This window comes from Melospiza georgiana, chromosome 13 (genome assembly GCF_028018845.1).
Source record: "Melospiza georgiana isolate bMelGeo1 chromosome 13, bMelGeo1.pri, whole genome shotgun sequence".
NCBI classification, from domain to species: Eukaryota; Metazoa; Chordata; class Aves; order Passeriformes; family Passerellidae; genus Melospiza; species Melospiza georgiana.
In genome coordinates this window covers 13098986-13115173 of record NC_080442.1, presented here as the reverse complement: position 1 = coordinate 13115173, position 16188 = coordinate 13098986, and the positions used below count along the sequence as shown (strand labels likewise).

Here is a 16188-nt window from a genome sequence, read left to right as displayed (position 1 = left end):
GTACATTCATTTTTCTGAATCCACCCTGCTTTCTCCCAGAGATGCCTCCTCTTCCTGCTCTCACTGCCTGCTAAACACTTCCTGCTCTGGTGCCACCTTCACTGCACAGAACCCCCCTGCTTCTGCAGGTGGCTCTAGGGACAGGTGCCACACCAAAGCACTGCCTGGCACCTGCAGCTGTATCTTAAGTTCAAAATGTGTGAAAGGGACAGAAACAGCTCTAACTGATCAAGAGGTGGCATTAGAGGTGGCTGCAGAGAACAAGTCTGCTCAGCCTGGCAGATTTTGGGGCAGAAGGTATCCTGAAAGTAGGAATTTCACCTAACCAGACTCCCTGGAAAATTCAGTAGTGTTGTGGCACAGGTTCCTCTCAGGGAGATACAGATGGATCCTTCTCCCAGACCACTGAGTTTGTTTATGGAGACAGGCAGGGCTCAAGTGCCCTGGAGCAACCAAAGCAGGACCAGCAGCACTGCTGATGCCAGGAAGTGATTTTTAAAACCTCTTCCTCTGGGCAGCAGCTGTGGCTGGATGTGGGATAAAAACAGTGAGCTGGCTGCTGGGAAATTGTGGACAGAAGCAGCAGAACACAGCCTGGTAAAGTGCTCAGCTCAGTGGCATTTCTCTTTTGGCCTGAAGAATTTGGGAATGCAATAGACCATCTGCTCTGAAATGATCAGCGATGCTCTCTGTACAAGCAGTCTGAGCCCTCTGGGGTTTGGGAGAAAAACAAAAAAAAATAAAAAATAGTCATAAAGTCTCTAGCAATGGCTTTCAGCCATTAGAGGAGAGCAGAGTTTATGGTCTAGAGGGGACAAAAAGGTGGACAGCAGTACCCAGAAGGGCTGAGGTCAGTCACTGCAGTTCTATAATTAGGAAATAAATAGCGTGCTAAATAAACCCAGAGTAGAAGCTTTTGAGGAGTGTGACAGAGCTGGAAGTTGGCAAGGAGCAGCTGAATGAGAATGTGATGGAAAAATACAGATCAGGTGGGCCACGTGCCACCTCCCCAGCTGGTTTGTATGATGCAGCCTTTCTCCCATCCCTGGCACTTGCCTCTGTTCATTGCCAGCTCCTCAGGACAGAGGCTGGTCTATTTAGAGCTCTGCAAAGTGCCCATTACTCTTTTAGACACCATTTTCAGAAAACATATAAGAGTCCAAAGAGCACTGTGCCTCCAGATCCAGCAGGGTCAGGAACAGCATGGCTCTGCAGCCCACAAGACAAAGCCTCACTGGCACTGCAGGGAAGGCAGAGCAGGAGAAGAGGAAAAAGCATTGCCTTTATTTCCATCTGCAAAGCCTTTTTTGTGCTCACATGTCACTGACAGGCACTTTGCTTATTTTCAGCTGGCAATCAAACCCTGCCTAAGAGGTGTTTTCCTTTTTGCTCCCGCCACACACTGCCATAGATGAACACCCTGATGTTTCCTCTGGCAAAAATGTTTCCTCGGGGGTGCAAAGTCCGCAGGAGTCCTTCAGTGCACAGCACGTTTGCTGAGCAGGAGAAAAGCTGGGCCAGGGGAAATGAAGCAGAAAAACAGTTCAGAGTTGTGGCAGCAACAGCCAAAAGAGAGAGGGATGTGAAGAACAAAAGGTGATTGTCACCACGGTGTTGCACGGGGGTGTCTCGGGCTGGCTCAGCAGCACGTGGAGCTCTCTGTGCCTGGTACCTTTCCAACTGCTGCAGCTAAAAAGGTGGGATTTTCATTAGGCTTTTTTTGGCCTCTCTGTACAGAGGTAATTGCCTGCCCAAAGCACAAGGCAGAGCTGCATTCTTCCTGTGCTTGCAGTTTCCAGCATGTACAATTGTCCATTTTTGCCACACAGCTCAGAGAGGGATCCTCCTGTCTCCAAAGCATTGGGGTGTTCCTGGACACTCCCATCCCACCTCTCAGCAATACCAGCAGGCAGAAATATCTGCTGGGCTGAAGCAGTTAAATCCTTCCCTAGAAGACTGGAAATGAAGCTCAGCTCTTTCCAGCACTGTTCCTTTGGGATGGCTCAGGCTCAGATGGCATTTTCTGGGTATGAGCTGTTCACTGTGAGTGGCACAACCTTGCCCCTGGCTCTGGGCCAGAGAGCTCCACCCATGGCACAGGCACCCAGGGCTGCTGCAGCACCAACCCTGCAGAGCCCACCATCGGCCACAGCAACTCCCCACACACACCAGCTGTTTTAGCTGCCCAAAGTCGGATTTGCATTCCCAAAATGTGCCTGCTTCCCCCCAGACATGCCTGCTCCCACGCTACAAGGTGTAGCTGGAACCCCTCAACACTGCCCAGAGTAAAACACCAACAATCTGCTCTGGTTCTTCCCTCCCTTTCTGGAGACACAGCACCTTTTCCATCACTTCCCTCCTTGGGAACACTGCTCAGGATTCTGGCTCCCACTGTAAATTTATGCTGCCACCTCTTCAGTGTTCACCTCTCCTCAGCAAGAAGTGAGCAGCAAGTTTGGTTTGCTTTGTTTTGTGACAGGTCTGTAACAATGCTGTCTTCTAACAGCTGAGCTTCTCTCACTCCAACAGTCTCAAGGACTTAAAATAAAAGCCTTGCCTGGAGGCTCAGCTCAGGTTTGAGGCGTATTTTCCTGCCTGGATCTGTTTGTTCCTGCCCGGATCAGATGGTGAAAGAACTAAGGTACACCTGGAATCAATTGGACTGCAATTTTCTGCAATCAAACTCAAACACATTCCTCAAATACCTAAAGCTGAGTCTGATACCGGATGTTTATCTGCTGAGCCTATCTGCTAACTTGATCACAAGCATAGCTGCCTTGAGACGCACCAAACCTCAGCCCAGCTGAGCCACTGACAAATTTAGCAACCATAAACCCTGGGTATTTTCACAAGGTTAATTAAAAGATAAGGAATACAACTCTGTTTGACTGACTGGTGTGGGATCACACCTGTAGCAAGCGTGGAGAGAGGAGGATGCTGTTTGTTCTGCCACCTTCATTCCAGAATTTCCCTCTCTGCCCTTACCCAGAGCTCCCTCCTTCCCTGTGACTCAGGCTACAGCAGTTACTCATCCCTCCACGTACACAGCGCCCTGGAAAATGTGACTTGCTCCTTGAGAGCTTTCTCCACGTAGGAAGCTCCAACACCCGGTAAACAGAGGAAACATTTAAAATATCTGAAATGAGAGGAAGGATTTTTCCATCCAGTTATATAAAGCAACCATTAACACAGCTCAGAACGGTTGATGTTACCAACAACGTAACGCAGGGCTCTTCTGGAAGAATATAAAAAACACAGGTTTATAAACATCACATCAGGGACAGTTTTTTAACTTATAATTTATTTTCCTCCCAGTGCCATTGAGATAGGGTAGGGTCCATCTACCTCTGAATGGATTTTGCTGTCCCCATCACAGACCCCACTTGGTGGGACAGTGCTGAGGGCTCTGAGGGACCAGGACAGAGCCTTCACTGCTGCCAGCTCTGAGGGACCCTTCACCACTGCCAGCACAGCCCAAGGCTGCTCCCAGCCTTCGCCACCCAGAGCTGGGCCCATGATAAACAATCCCAGCGTGCTGAGGGCCCAGCCACCATTCCTAAGGCTCGAAGGTACTGTTTGTAAAAGACGCAGTATTATGTAAGCAGCAGCGGGTACACCACACGGCTTATCGGCAGCCTGGAGGGATCTCTGCTCCTCACCACCACCCAGCTCCGTGGCACTGAGGAGCAACCGTGTCCTGCAGCTGGAGCCGCTCCCCAGGCTGCGTCCCCCACGCCACGGGGGGTGACTGTGGCGGCAGGAAGTGGCGGTATACTGAAAATACAGCTGAGGAGAAGGCTGAGGCCGCCCCCACCCCTCCCAGCCCGCCGTGCCCTCAGGTCCCGCTCTGTCATGGCCGCGGCACCACCGGCACTGCCGCTGCCCACAGCCCCGCCCTGAGCCCACGGCCGCTGCCCATCACCGTCCTCCGCCCGACTGACAGGTTTCCGAGCCATTGGCCCCGCAGTGTCCCGCCCCCTGCTCTACTCTAGCCAATGGCACCCGCGCGTCAGTGATGGAGCACCCGCCCCCAGCTCGCCTTCTGACCAATCAGCGCGCGGGTCTGGGCGGAAGCGGCGCGGCGGTGGCCAATGGGACGGAGAGGGCGGCCGGTAAAGGGCAGCGGGCGGCGGGCCCGGGGCAGACGGGCGGGAGCGGCGGCAGGAGCTGGCGGGGCCCTTGTGCCTGGCCGGGGCTGCAGGTGAGGAGGGGGCGCCCGGCAGCGCCTTCCCGCAGGGCCCGGGGAACGGCTGAGCCTCCTTCCGTTCCTCTCGGCACGCCTGGGGGGCTGCCCGCGGCCGGGCGGGTCCCTGCCCAGCCGTGCGCTGTGTGCACGCTCGGCCCCGCGTGTTCGTTGCCCGGGGGACGATGGGGATGTCGCTCGGGGGGCTGTGGCGGTTGGGGCCTGGGCCCCTCGCGGTTCTGTCGGCGCTGGGAGCTCTGGGGATGGCGGTGCGGTGACAGCTTCCCCCGTGGCTGCCTGCGGTGCGGGGCTGTGCGGGGCAGGGGCGGCAGCGGGGAGAGGGATGCGATCGGGGCTGGAAGCGGGGCGGAGAATGAGAGCGTGAATGAGAGCCGGGGGATCGTGCCCCTGTCAGGCCGTACTGCTCCCGATACACCAGGCTCTTCCCTGGTGCTCCCACTCCAAGGTCCTGACCCTGCTACCAGCATCTTGTATCAGCCTCAGGCTCCCTTTTGTTGCCTGCTGTTTGTTACCCTGTGTGATGGGGCTCTGCCCCATCCCGAACCTTCAGGTGTAATTTGTGCATCTCCTCCAGCACAGGAAGTGTGGATGTGTCTATCACAATTGATGAGTTACAGCTGCTGAGATGTCTCACCTGATGCTATCTTGTTTGCAGAGGTATGTCAGGAGCAGCTTTATCCATGCAGTTATGGCTGGAGGGATTGCATTCTCTACTTTCAGTCTCATGTAGGTTCTCTCAGAGAATTCCTAGCAGCTTCCTCTTATTGTTGATGAACAATTGCCACTGGTCTGGCAAGTATAAAGATTCCTGTCAGCCTCTTAGATTGCTTTTTGGCTTTCACAGCACTGGTGTGTCCTTCTGTAACAAGTGTTCCTGGCTTGTTAGTCAGCTAGCTGGTACAGTGTGTTCATCTTTCATGCCTCATTTATCAATTATTATCATGCTCAGCCATGTTCATAATATTGCTTAGGTTGATATGTTCAAGTCCCTGCTGATGTGGTGTCCATAGAGCACTCAGTTCAGTTGTTTGTATTTGTGATATCTCATTTTTAGACTTTCTTTGATAACATGTATTTCCTGTGCAGGGAGTTTTGTCTCGGGTTGCTGTCTTATCTTTCATGAGTCACTGTCCCTCTGAGGTGCTTGCTTAGTTCTCAGATCACAAGAGAAGTTTCAATAGCTTCTCTTGCCTCTTCTTAGATCAGAGGACATTCAGCCATTCTTCTTATTCTAGACATCACTTATTTTGGTCTCAAAGTCAAGAGTAAGAACAGGAAGGATATGAAAAGAGAAGTAAAAGCTAATGTTTAAGTTCTTCCATTCTCCTGTCTTAGTCTTAAAAATAGTGCTTTTGCATGGGAGGTCCTCTGTGTTACTGAGTGAATTAGCTGCACAAAAGATGAGGCTGACCTAAGATTGTGCCAGACAGTCTTTTTTAGGTGTGGAAGAGAGGTGGAGGTTGTGGATAAAATCTTCTACCTTGCAGAACTGTTTCTGAAGAAACTTAAAAATTAACTTGTTCTTATTTTCCTTTAAAAGCTGTGTTTCTCTATTCAGAGAGTGAATAGCAGCTTAAACTCTTAGTGTTTCATAAAGCTGCTTTATTAAACCTGTCATGTGAAAACTCAGAGATTAACACATTGAAAGAGTTGTACTGGGAAGGAAAGGTGGTGAAATAAGACTGTTTGACCTTGACACAGGCACATGAAGAGGTTTTCTAAGTTCCAGCTATACTCCAGATGGGATTTGGTGTAGGATAGGAAATGATTGCTTTAGAGCAGTGAAATGCCTGGGTGCTACTGGCTTTACAGTGTCCTGTTACCTTTCTTCATCCACATCTCTTGCCTCTTCATCCAGACTTCCACACTGCCAGCTCTGTACCAGAACTTGGATTAAGCTAACCAAGAGCAGGATTTTTCTGGTAGGAGTGTAAGTGCTGGGCTTGGCTGCTTGTAATTCCTACTGAAAGGTGCCAAGACCAGCCTGAAACTGGTCACTTGGACTTTGCAGCAAAAGCCTAAACAATTGTGGCTTGTTAGTGCTTTGGAGTCTTCATCTACACTTCTGAGTTTCTCTGGAAAAGTGTTTGGTGATGTGTTACACTCTGAATTGCTGTTGTTAATGTGCTGTAGATCAATTGATCTTCTGTGCAAGTATTTACCCTTCTTCTGCCTATATACCTTGCAGAGTTTACACTTAGATGCAGTTAAACATCTGATCAAACTCAGCTGATTGATTGAATTTCAATTGATTTCATTTCAGTGTGCAAGGGCACACTGTCCTTCTTGTGCAGAAGCAGAGTCCCCCTTGCCCAGCACACATGGGTGGGGGGCAGTGATGGTGCCCTGTGGGGCAGCTGTCTTAGCATTTTCTGGCTCCAGCAAGGCTTCTGCACCCAAGGGCTTGCCTTTCATTTAGCTTCTTCAGCTGACTTAATAATAAAGATTGTCTCTGACTGCCAGCCTTACTCAGCCAGTGTCAGGCAGCAGTAATTGAAAATGCTTTGCAAAGCAGTTCAGTACAAACCAGGTGCTTGAAACGTCATTGAGTTCTTAGAGGTAATGGCAGTGGGAGGCAGTGCCAGGCTTGGCAGAGAAAAGATTTTTATCTGTATCTCCAGACTGACCAACCAGTACAGTTGCCTATTACTCTCTCTGCTGTTGAGTAATGTTTTCATTTCTTCTTATCATGGGTTCAGTCTGACTAAAACAAATTACACTTAAAATGAGTTGAGCTCTTGGAAATGCTGAACTTTTCTGAAATGTCTCATGTCTTACTTGCAGGTAACTGAGCTGCAGTCCTATTCAGGGCATCAAGTACTCAAAAAGTATAGTACAGATTCCTCACAGGAAGGGACAAGTGACTGACTGCTGCTGAGAGTAGCTTGTCCTGCTTCTAAACTTACCTCAAAGCATCCTCAAAGATGCTTTTGTATAGAGCTGCAGGTTCCAAAAAGCTTGTGCAGAGGGGATTCAAGCCTGGCTCTCTTATCTGGAACAACCAGTTCTATGAAGTGTTGGTTGAGCATATGTGAATATGAAGGGTTGTACTAAGTGAAATAAGCACATGCACAGTCATTTACAGTGACCCTCCTTGTAAGAGGTAAGGACAAAATGTCCTAAAACACGAGCCTGTAATACCCTAGCCTGTCACTGATTCAGCAGGAGAGAGGGCAATGCAGCTCTTTGCACGTTGAATTGCTGGTGACTGCTGTAGTGCTCCAAAACCTCTCTTTTACTTGCAGTCTGGGAGAACCTAAGTATTCAGCAGTGGTGGTGGCTGTGTGTTGGTCCACCCCTGTCTCTTTGTGTGTAGTTCTTCTGTCCTGAAACGTTTTTGCTTCAATTTCGAGGTTTCTTGTGTGAATTATGTTACTCCTCCAGTGCAAGCCTTCTATCTGTCATGGGCAGGCTGTGAGAGAATGACTCTGCAAATCTCCTGCTCCCCTGTGGAGAGGAGCTGCTCTTCAGGGGAACAAAGTAAGCAAGGTGTTTGTTATTAAAGACCGCAGTGAAACAGCACCTCAGCTTTTCATCCTGTTCAATATTTTGTTTTCAGGCTGCTTGAACTGGACTGTTCTCAAATAAAGTTCTCTTACCTGTGATTTGTTGTAGGTGGGCTCTCCCTGCTGTGTGTGGAGCGTGTTCCCCACTTGCTCAGCCCTCTGGCTGAGCAAACAGCTGTGATGTATTTGCACTTTGAGCTATTCCTCCAGTATGTTCAGCTGAGCCCTGTGGCAGTGTGGGAATGGAGGAGTTGCAGTCACAGGATAAATGAGGCTTTAACAATGTGATGCTTCAAAATATAATGAAGGAATAGAGCAGACTTCCTTGAGAAGAGATGGTCTATAATGCAGTTTTTATTAGCTCACTTAGCTCTCTGTGGCTTGGTTCCAGCAGCATTCCCTCAGCTACTGAGCATGGTTTGTTGGGTTCTCTACAGTCTGCTTACTCCATTTCTTCCCTGGAGCTTAATGCTGGCACAGTTATGTGGTAGGCAAGGGACACCTGCTAATGCTTTAGGACTGTGCAAAGGTGTTTTCCAACATTCCTCTCTGTACCTGGAAGTTATCTTGACCTCTTCAAGGCCTATAGTTACATAAGGTAGTGGTTGGAGAGACAGTCCCAAGTCTCTGCACCTTATCTTATAGGAAAGGCTCATGTTATTTGAGCAAACATAATTATTTGACTACTGCAATTAATAGATTTCAGTGAAGTCAGCGTCTGCTCCTGTCTTGGTTTAATCATGTTCATGAGGTGTGTGCAATAAAAGGTAATGCAGAGGTTTTCAATCCATTTGACACAAACAGGAACCAGGATAAGGTGATGTAACAAGGACTCTACATAGCAACCTTAACTAATGTCTAAAAGCTGCCTGTCCTGAAATAGAACTATTTCTGATTTAGTTAAGATGATATTGTGGGGAAACAATGGCAGTTCCTGTAGTTAGGAGGAAATGAATATCAAGGCTCATTTGACTGCAAATTAACATTGTTAGAGAAGTGAAAGTGCTGAAGAACCTTTGCCCCTCTTGGCTATACATTTATTCTTGGGTGCATTTTTAAGCAACCTGCCTTGGGCTGTACACCCAGCCCTCTGAGATGCTTGATTCCTGCTCTGAAGGTGTAGAACTCCTCAAGGGCAAGGTAAAAAGCTCTAGTTCAAGGCACCTGTCTTTCTGACTGTGCTGCTGTGCTGTTCCTTGTGCTGTGAACTTTATCCCTGTAACCTCACAGTACCTCTGAATTTAGTGTGAGCCAAGTTTGTAGCTGATGAAAAGGTCAAGTTCCAATGAAGGCACCAGCCAAGAATTTTTTTCAGAGCAGGGTGTAAACAATACTTGTTGGTTTCTGTACTTGCCAACCAGCCAAATCCTGACCTGGGTATGGCCCTGGCCCAGGGAGGGATTTGCACTGAGGACTTCAAAAGGCTGTCCAAATAGTGTTCTTTAAACATCCTTATGATGGGGCATGTCAGTGTGCCCTCTTTATTTTGGAGATAAAATCTGTCACATGTTAGACAACAAACCTGTGGTGGGCTTTGCCAAACTCCTGAGGACTGCACTTTATCTCTCATGGCCACATCTAACCCTAAACTTAAGTGCCTTATGAGCTCAGCTAATTCTTAATCATACCCTCTGAGGTCTGAGACTTGGCTGGCTCTTTTAAATGGCCAGAAGTACTGAGTGATGCATCGAGATCTCAGCATTTGCCTCTGACGTGTTCTCTGAGCCACACTGAAGGTAATGGGAGGTTCTGCACTGGGTGAGCTTGGGCTGGGTAGATGCCAGTCTCAAGATAAATGGTGTTATGACTTGCTTTTTGTGCATAAGCTGATGAGGCATAGTATTGGTGTGGCCCTAAAATACTTGTGCCTGTAGTTTTCAGAGAACAAAGCCATTTAGATTTAGGTTTTTCCCATGAAAACAAAGGCAAAAGGATTCCTTTTACCCTGCTGGGTAAAAGGATCTGAAACTGTGCAATAAAACTTGAGGCTTTCCTCATGAGTCCTCTTACACAGGTTCTGTACTTGTCCTCCAGTGCTTAGTCTGGCAGCCTTTCCCATCAGGACACATGCTTCAGAGCCCTTCTCAAGTGTTTTCATCTTCATCTGCATGGTCTCTAAACATTGTCCTCTGCATTTAAGCTGCTGAAAGCTCAGCAGTGTGACACTTCCATGCACTTCCTGGAGTGACATTTGAGTAATATGGAGGCATGAAACTTGCCTTTGTTTCAAAAACTATGCAGGGCTCTACTTTTTACCCTTTCCTTAATGAAGCTCCTTTCCCCATAATGTGGTTCTAAATATCTTACCTGGTAGTGACAAGCCTGTACCTTCTGGTTTTGCAGTGTATCTTTCAGAAAGGTCATTAGCTTTGGCTGATGTTAAAGGTGTTAATTTCCTGGAAACATTCCATAAAGAACTAACTTCAGCCTTCCTCCTTAAAAAGGTGGGAAAAAAACACACCCTATTTCTGATCCCAGTCTGCCTAGGCACAACTCTAAAGTAGGGTAAGTTTGCTTTCCTCTTGTCTGATATACTTGTTTTCAGGGTTTTATTCCCAAACTAAAATGTATAGAGCCAGTCTGAGAAATGTCTGATATGTTAGTTAACAAAGTCTGCCTGCTTATATCTGTCAGAAATGGCCTCTCTGGCTCTTGTGAGTCCTAGTGGGTAAGAGTATTACTGTGCTTGGTAAGCTGTAACTGAATAGGAAAGGGAATTGTTAAAGCCTCACTGTTGGCCAGGCATGTTTCCAGTGTTGTGGTGTCCAGCTGAGCTCTGAGAGCATCAGTCAGCCCAAATGCTGAGGGGTGGGGAGGCATCCATGAGGCTTTTGTACCAAGCTGCCCTTCCTGGAAATGGCATTCCTTCCAGATTCTTCAGGCCATGTAATGGAGAGCAGGAGATCTCGTTAGTGCAGCCCCTTTGCTCTTTGTGTTCCATAAAGCTGCATCCTTGCATTAGCCCAAAGCATTTCTAATGCCTCAGTGAAATAAATGAGTCTGCCAGGCTTTCAATGGCTTGTTAAAAGGAGGGAGGATCCTGTGGGAATGGCTCTCTTTAATATCTTTGCTTTTTTAGTGTTGCTTTTCCAGTATGAAGAGTCAGACTCTGCTTTCGTGGGTGGAGGAGCTGTAAAGCTTGGTAGCTACCAAATCCTGTGTGTGCCCTGTTGAGTCACAGTGGCTTCTGTCTCTGGAAGTTTCCTCTCCACAGGAAACCAGAAACTGAAATGTGTACAGGTCTTTGATTTGTTGATAGTTATGAGTTCACTTACTGAACAAGTAAATATTTTGATTATAGATTTCCCAAAAACAGTGTTTTTGAAAGGCCACATAAAGAATTCACTGTAGCTCTACTGACTTTTGTTATACTTGTGTCTGTTTCTGTCTGGAAAGGGTGAGACTTGGGATTTTTTCTCATTATACTTGTACAGATGATGTGCACTCTGTTAACAGTAATGCTGAAATGTTTCCTGTAACATGATTTTCAGCTTTTTGTGATGAAAGGGCATATCAAAAGGTCACAAATCCAGCACTCACTGTCCAGTGATTAATTTTAAAGTTATCCCTCAGTTAAAATTGGGATTTAACAACATTGCTTGAGAGGCCTGCAGGTCTTTGGGGCTGTCATGCCTGTAAGTGATTTAAAAAAAAAAGAATTCTGCAATTAAGATGCTTCAAAATAACATGCTTGAGGCCAAGAGCTTCAACTTCCTTGGGTTCCTTAATTTCAAATGCTTTGATGGATTGACAGGCTAGATTGCTTCCAGTGGTGTGCTTTTTGGTAATTTTGCCTAGCCTGCCAGCAGTGAATCCAGTGTTTTGTATATGGAAAAAGCCAAATGTTTGTCCATTTAGATTAATGGTGACCCAGATAGGGGAGATTCTAGATTAAAATTTGTCTGGCTCAACCCTGTGGTTATCTATCTTTTTTGTTTAAACAGACAAATTTATTGGGTCAATGCAAAAAGGGTTTAACAAAACAGAAGCAAGGTGACCTCATCCCAGCTGGTTAAAGAGGGAGACATTTGTCCTAGGTGATTAGAGGCAAAGCTCAAATCCATTTTAGTAAGCTAAAGCCTTAAAATTTTAGAGCTTGACTCAGCCCTTGCACATCTGCCCTGGCTGAGACAGGTGTGTTTGGGTCTTCAGAAACACCAGGCTTTGGAGCAAGTGCCTCAAGTGACACAGCTGAATCCACAGAGCATGGAGTCCTCATGGGCTGCATCCACTGCTCAAATAATCACTGCAGAAAGCTGTGCCATTGAAGCAGTGCCAGCTTTGTGTTACATCTACAGGCTGATCTGAGCTTTTGGGTAAAGATTTTGACAAATACATAAACCTCTAGCACATGTTTGTGGCGTAGGTTCTGTGAATGTGTGCTTTAGACTGTCTAAAATGGAAAATACTAGTTCATAAGTGTCAAACATAATCCTGCCTACCAACAGCTGATTTTTCTGAAAGTAATGGCAAGCTTGTATGCTGTTTTAAGGGAGTGACAGGCTAACATGAGATATAAAAGTATGAGAAAAGATGTGGTGTGTTTGTAATCTGAAGATCATATGGGAGAGAACATTTTAAGGGAGGTAAGATTTAGTTGGATTAATTAGACTGAGTCACTATTACAAAATCCTAATGACTAATTGTGCTCAGTTTTATTTTTAAAAATTCACTTAGGTGAAAGTTGTAAACAGCAAACTAGCTTAAAATCCAGGTGTCAGGATGGTCTCAGGTATTAGTGCCTTTTAATTTTCTGAATAAAATGATGGGAAGATGTCAACAGAACTTCAGGGATTTTGGTATGAGAGAGATTTGCTTGAGCACCTGATTGTCCTTGAGTTCAGGAACCTGGTCTGCTCTTCAGCCAGTTGTACTTTCCCTGGGGAAACCATTGCTGTATTTTGTCTGTTGTCTCCTACAGAACTGATGCTGGTGTTGGTGAAATATTACCAAGCAGAGATGTGGGATAACATCCTGCAGCTAAACATTGTACTGGAACTCCTCTCATGATGCTCATGCAGAAGAATAGAAGGCTTTTTATGGCCCATCTTCTCACTTCTGCTGTACTGCTCAGAACTGGAAAAGAAAAGCTAAGGAGTTGTCCAAGATTAAATGTCTCTGCTTCCCTCAATCTGTTTTGCTGTGCAGATGGTTGTGGTGGCAGAAACTTGAAGCTTTCCAGCATGCTGTTAGTCAATAGCTGATGTCACACGTGTTTTCTTCCAAAGGGTTTTGATGTAGCTGCACTGAGTACAGAAAGTACTTCTGAGGCTCTTTACTCCTGCTGTAAAGGAGAGTTAGGCTTTGGTATGGTCTGTCCTGGTAGTGTTTTTCCATTTGGAAGCAGCAGCTGTGGTAGGGAGCAGACAGTTCTGGAGCTTTTCCTGGAAGCCCCGAGTCGGCATCGATTTGTTGTGCCTGTGGGAAGGCAGCTCTAATGGCAAGTATTGCTTACCCTGGTGTGGGCACAGGCTGAAAGCTTTCTCTTTTATTGGCAGCATCAAATTCTTGTAACAAGCCTTCTTGCATGTGCACTGGTGTTAATTAGGTGGCTGTGTCTGAGCCTCCTGTGGCTCCCGCTGTGGTGAAGTGTGATATATTGTAACATCTCAAAAAGCAAGTGTGGGAACAGGCAGAGACTGTTTACAAGCTTCCATCTGTAGGAGTGAGCTGCCTTGCTAAGCCTGAATAAAAGTAGCAGAAACTTCTTTCAGACTGGCTTCACACTTCAGTAACATTGTAGATACTGCAAAGTTGAGAAGACTATCCTGCTAATCCTAGTGCTTTAAATAGGAAGAGATTTGGGTAGGTTTTCTGAGTACAATGTCTCGCTGTCTTGCAGGGATGGAGTCTCTCTGCTCATGAAGTTGCATTTGCACGCTGCAGATGAGTTAACACTGTAGGCAAGTGAGCTTGTCTGGAGTCTGTCCACTGGCAATGAATTTCAGGTGCAGATGGATCAGAGTTGGTGATGATTAACTACACAAATAGCTTACCATGTCTGTGATGGGACCTTTATATAAATTTGTGTTCATCCTTTCTGGCTGAGGAATGCAGCTTGATCATTAATAATCAATTTGCTTTCCCCCCACAGGGTAGCTCAGGCAGCACGTGAATCGGTGCCAAGTCTGCTGAGGACTGGCAATTTTTTCTAGCTTGAAGAAAATTGAAATAGGTAAGACTTGGCTTGTCACTTAGCTTATTTGGGTTACCCATGTTACTTAGGAAAGACCCAGGGAAAAACCTGTGCTTTCAACAGTAAATGCAGCCGGCTGTTTGAACTGTATATTCAAAATAAGCTGGATCAGTTTAAGAATTTGATTTCAAGCTGGAAGGATATATTTTTATACTACTTTGCTTCTGTTCCTTTACTCTGAAGACTAGATATTCATCTAGTCCTTCAGCTGCAGAATTGCAGTGAATAAAAAGAAATGCTGAAAATGCCAGTACATAAAGTGGCCATCTTAAGTGCAGGCAGGATTTAGTACCAGTGTTCTCGTGGAACTGCAAAACTCAGGCTGAGGAGCTGACACAGTAGTTCTTTCAGACTTGCTCCTTTTCAAGTCTGGCTTGGACACCTGTGAAGGAACACCTGTCCAAAGCTGCCAAGGTGCCTTTATAGCCTGTCTTTTCACCCAGCTCCTGTTTGACCTGACTAGTCTTGGCCAAGATCCTGCATCTGTTGACTGACTGCTGATACCTGAGACACTGGTGCAGTTCTAGGACAGCACTGATTAGGAAAAAATCTCCTTCACAGCTGATCATCCAGTTTTCCTTCTGTTGGTCTGGGTGTTTAGAACAATACTAACTAAATTTTCTTCCAACTCAAATGTTGGTATGCTAGGATTTCCTGGCAGTGTTGGCTGACAAATCTACTTGTGTATTTAACATGACAGTTGATATTCATATCCAATGCTATATTTCTAGAAGCTGTAATGTTGTTTTTTATATCTGCAGGCTGAAAATGAGTACAATATTGGAAACCTCTGAGCTGCCAGCAGTGTTTGATGGGGTGAAGCTAGCTGCAGTTGCTGCTGTTCTGTATGTTATCGTTCGCTGCCTGAATTTAAAAAGCCCCACTGCCCCTCCTGAACTCATTTACCAGGACTCTGCTTTGGCTCGCTTTCTACTCAAATCCTGCCCACTTCTGACCAAAGAGTAAGTGGTAAATTTTTTCCATGCTGACCTGTATTATAGGAAGAAGACCTGCACTTATCCATTCTTCCTCATGTGTTTCAGAGACTTGGGTTCAAATGAATGTCAGGGTATACTCTTGCTAAAATAAATCTTTTTAGCATTTCTTTGTCTCAGGTACCTGGATTTGACCAAGCCTTGTTGTGTGAAGTCTTCCACAGACATAGAAAAAGTCATCACTGTCCATCTTTATAGAAGAAGATACAGAATGTTATCTGTATGCTGATGTTGTACTATACCAGCACCAGCAGCTCACTGTGCAAATGGGGGAGGGATGGATGCAGTTAGCACTTGTTCATGATCTTGTACTCCTTTTTATTAGGAAAGGAGTCTGTTGGGGCTCACAGGAGGGAAGCATTTTCATGGTGTGTCAGTGCCCTTATAATGAATACAGGGTTGGCTATTAGTTTTAAAGTGCCTGCTCTTATCAGAAGTACTTCAAGTTGATTGAAAACTAATGAAATTTATTACTGGTAGAGCACATCCTAACTAGTTTAATAAAGTAATGACATAGAGGCCAGCTCCAAGCCTGTTGAATGCACTTTCAAATTGACCTTGTGTCAGCTGTGTATTTGAGCAGGCTGATCCCTGATCTTCCATTCCAAGACCTCCAGAATCAGTGCAGCTGCCCTCAGCTTCACCAAGAACATTCTCCAATAATAGCAAGCATTTAGTACAATTTCATGAGGCTTTGGAGGGACAAGGACTTTGATTACAGTATTTCTCTTCTGCAATCACTTTGAAAACTTGCAAGTCCTATTTAGAAGCTCTAAGTACATCAATTATATAGTAAGTGCTGAGTGCAGCTGCATGAACTTTCCTTTTGGATCTCAAAAGTCAAGCTGACTTAAGGATAGTCATTTTAGGGGAGATGAGAGGCTTTTAGCAGTGCTGTGTTCAGTGCCTTGATTACATAAGGTTTAAGATGTTAGGCCGTGGGCTCTGTAAACTTTTAGAGGAAACAAAGCATTGTTATCTGTTGAAATTGGAACCCGGAGAGGTTTCTGTGATGTACTCCAGGTTAGTGATAACAAATGTGTTTGGATTCTTGATTATGTGTACTGCTTTAACTGCAAAGCAATTCCTTTTCTAAAAAATACCTTGAGGAGGTTTGAGTAACTTGGTGCTTCAGGTAGTTGCCATCCCAGTGTTGCACTCCAGTATGACATGTCCCTAGTCACTGAAAGAGCAAGCATGAAGCTGATTTACCTGCCTTGAAGGCATATTGGTATCAGGCTAGTCTTTGGAAATGGATTGTAAGCTAATTTAGAGTCCATTTGCCTG

The 16188-nt window shown here is 46.0% G+C and overlaps 1 protein-coding gene across 2 annotated transcripts in view; it reads left to right on the top strand.

The window, feature by feature from the left end:
- The first annotated feature begins 4131 nt into the window (after window positions 1-4131).
- ABHD2 (abhydrolase domain containing 2, acylglycerol lipase) overlaps window positions 4132-16188 on the top strand; it is a 32231-nt gene continuing 20174 nt past the window's right edge. For both annotated transcript variants that reach the window (XR_009115195.1, XM_058033372.1), the window contains exons 1-3: window positions 4132-4201; window positions 13805-13885; window positions 14668-14868. Coding sequence is in view for 1 of the 2 variants with exons in the window: in XM_058033372.1 (XP_057889355.1) it covers window positions 14675-14868 (194 nt within the window). In the remaining variant the exon portion in view is untranslated. The remainder of the gene's footprint in view (window positions 4202-13804; window positions 13886-14667; window positions 14869-16188) is intronic.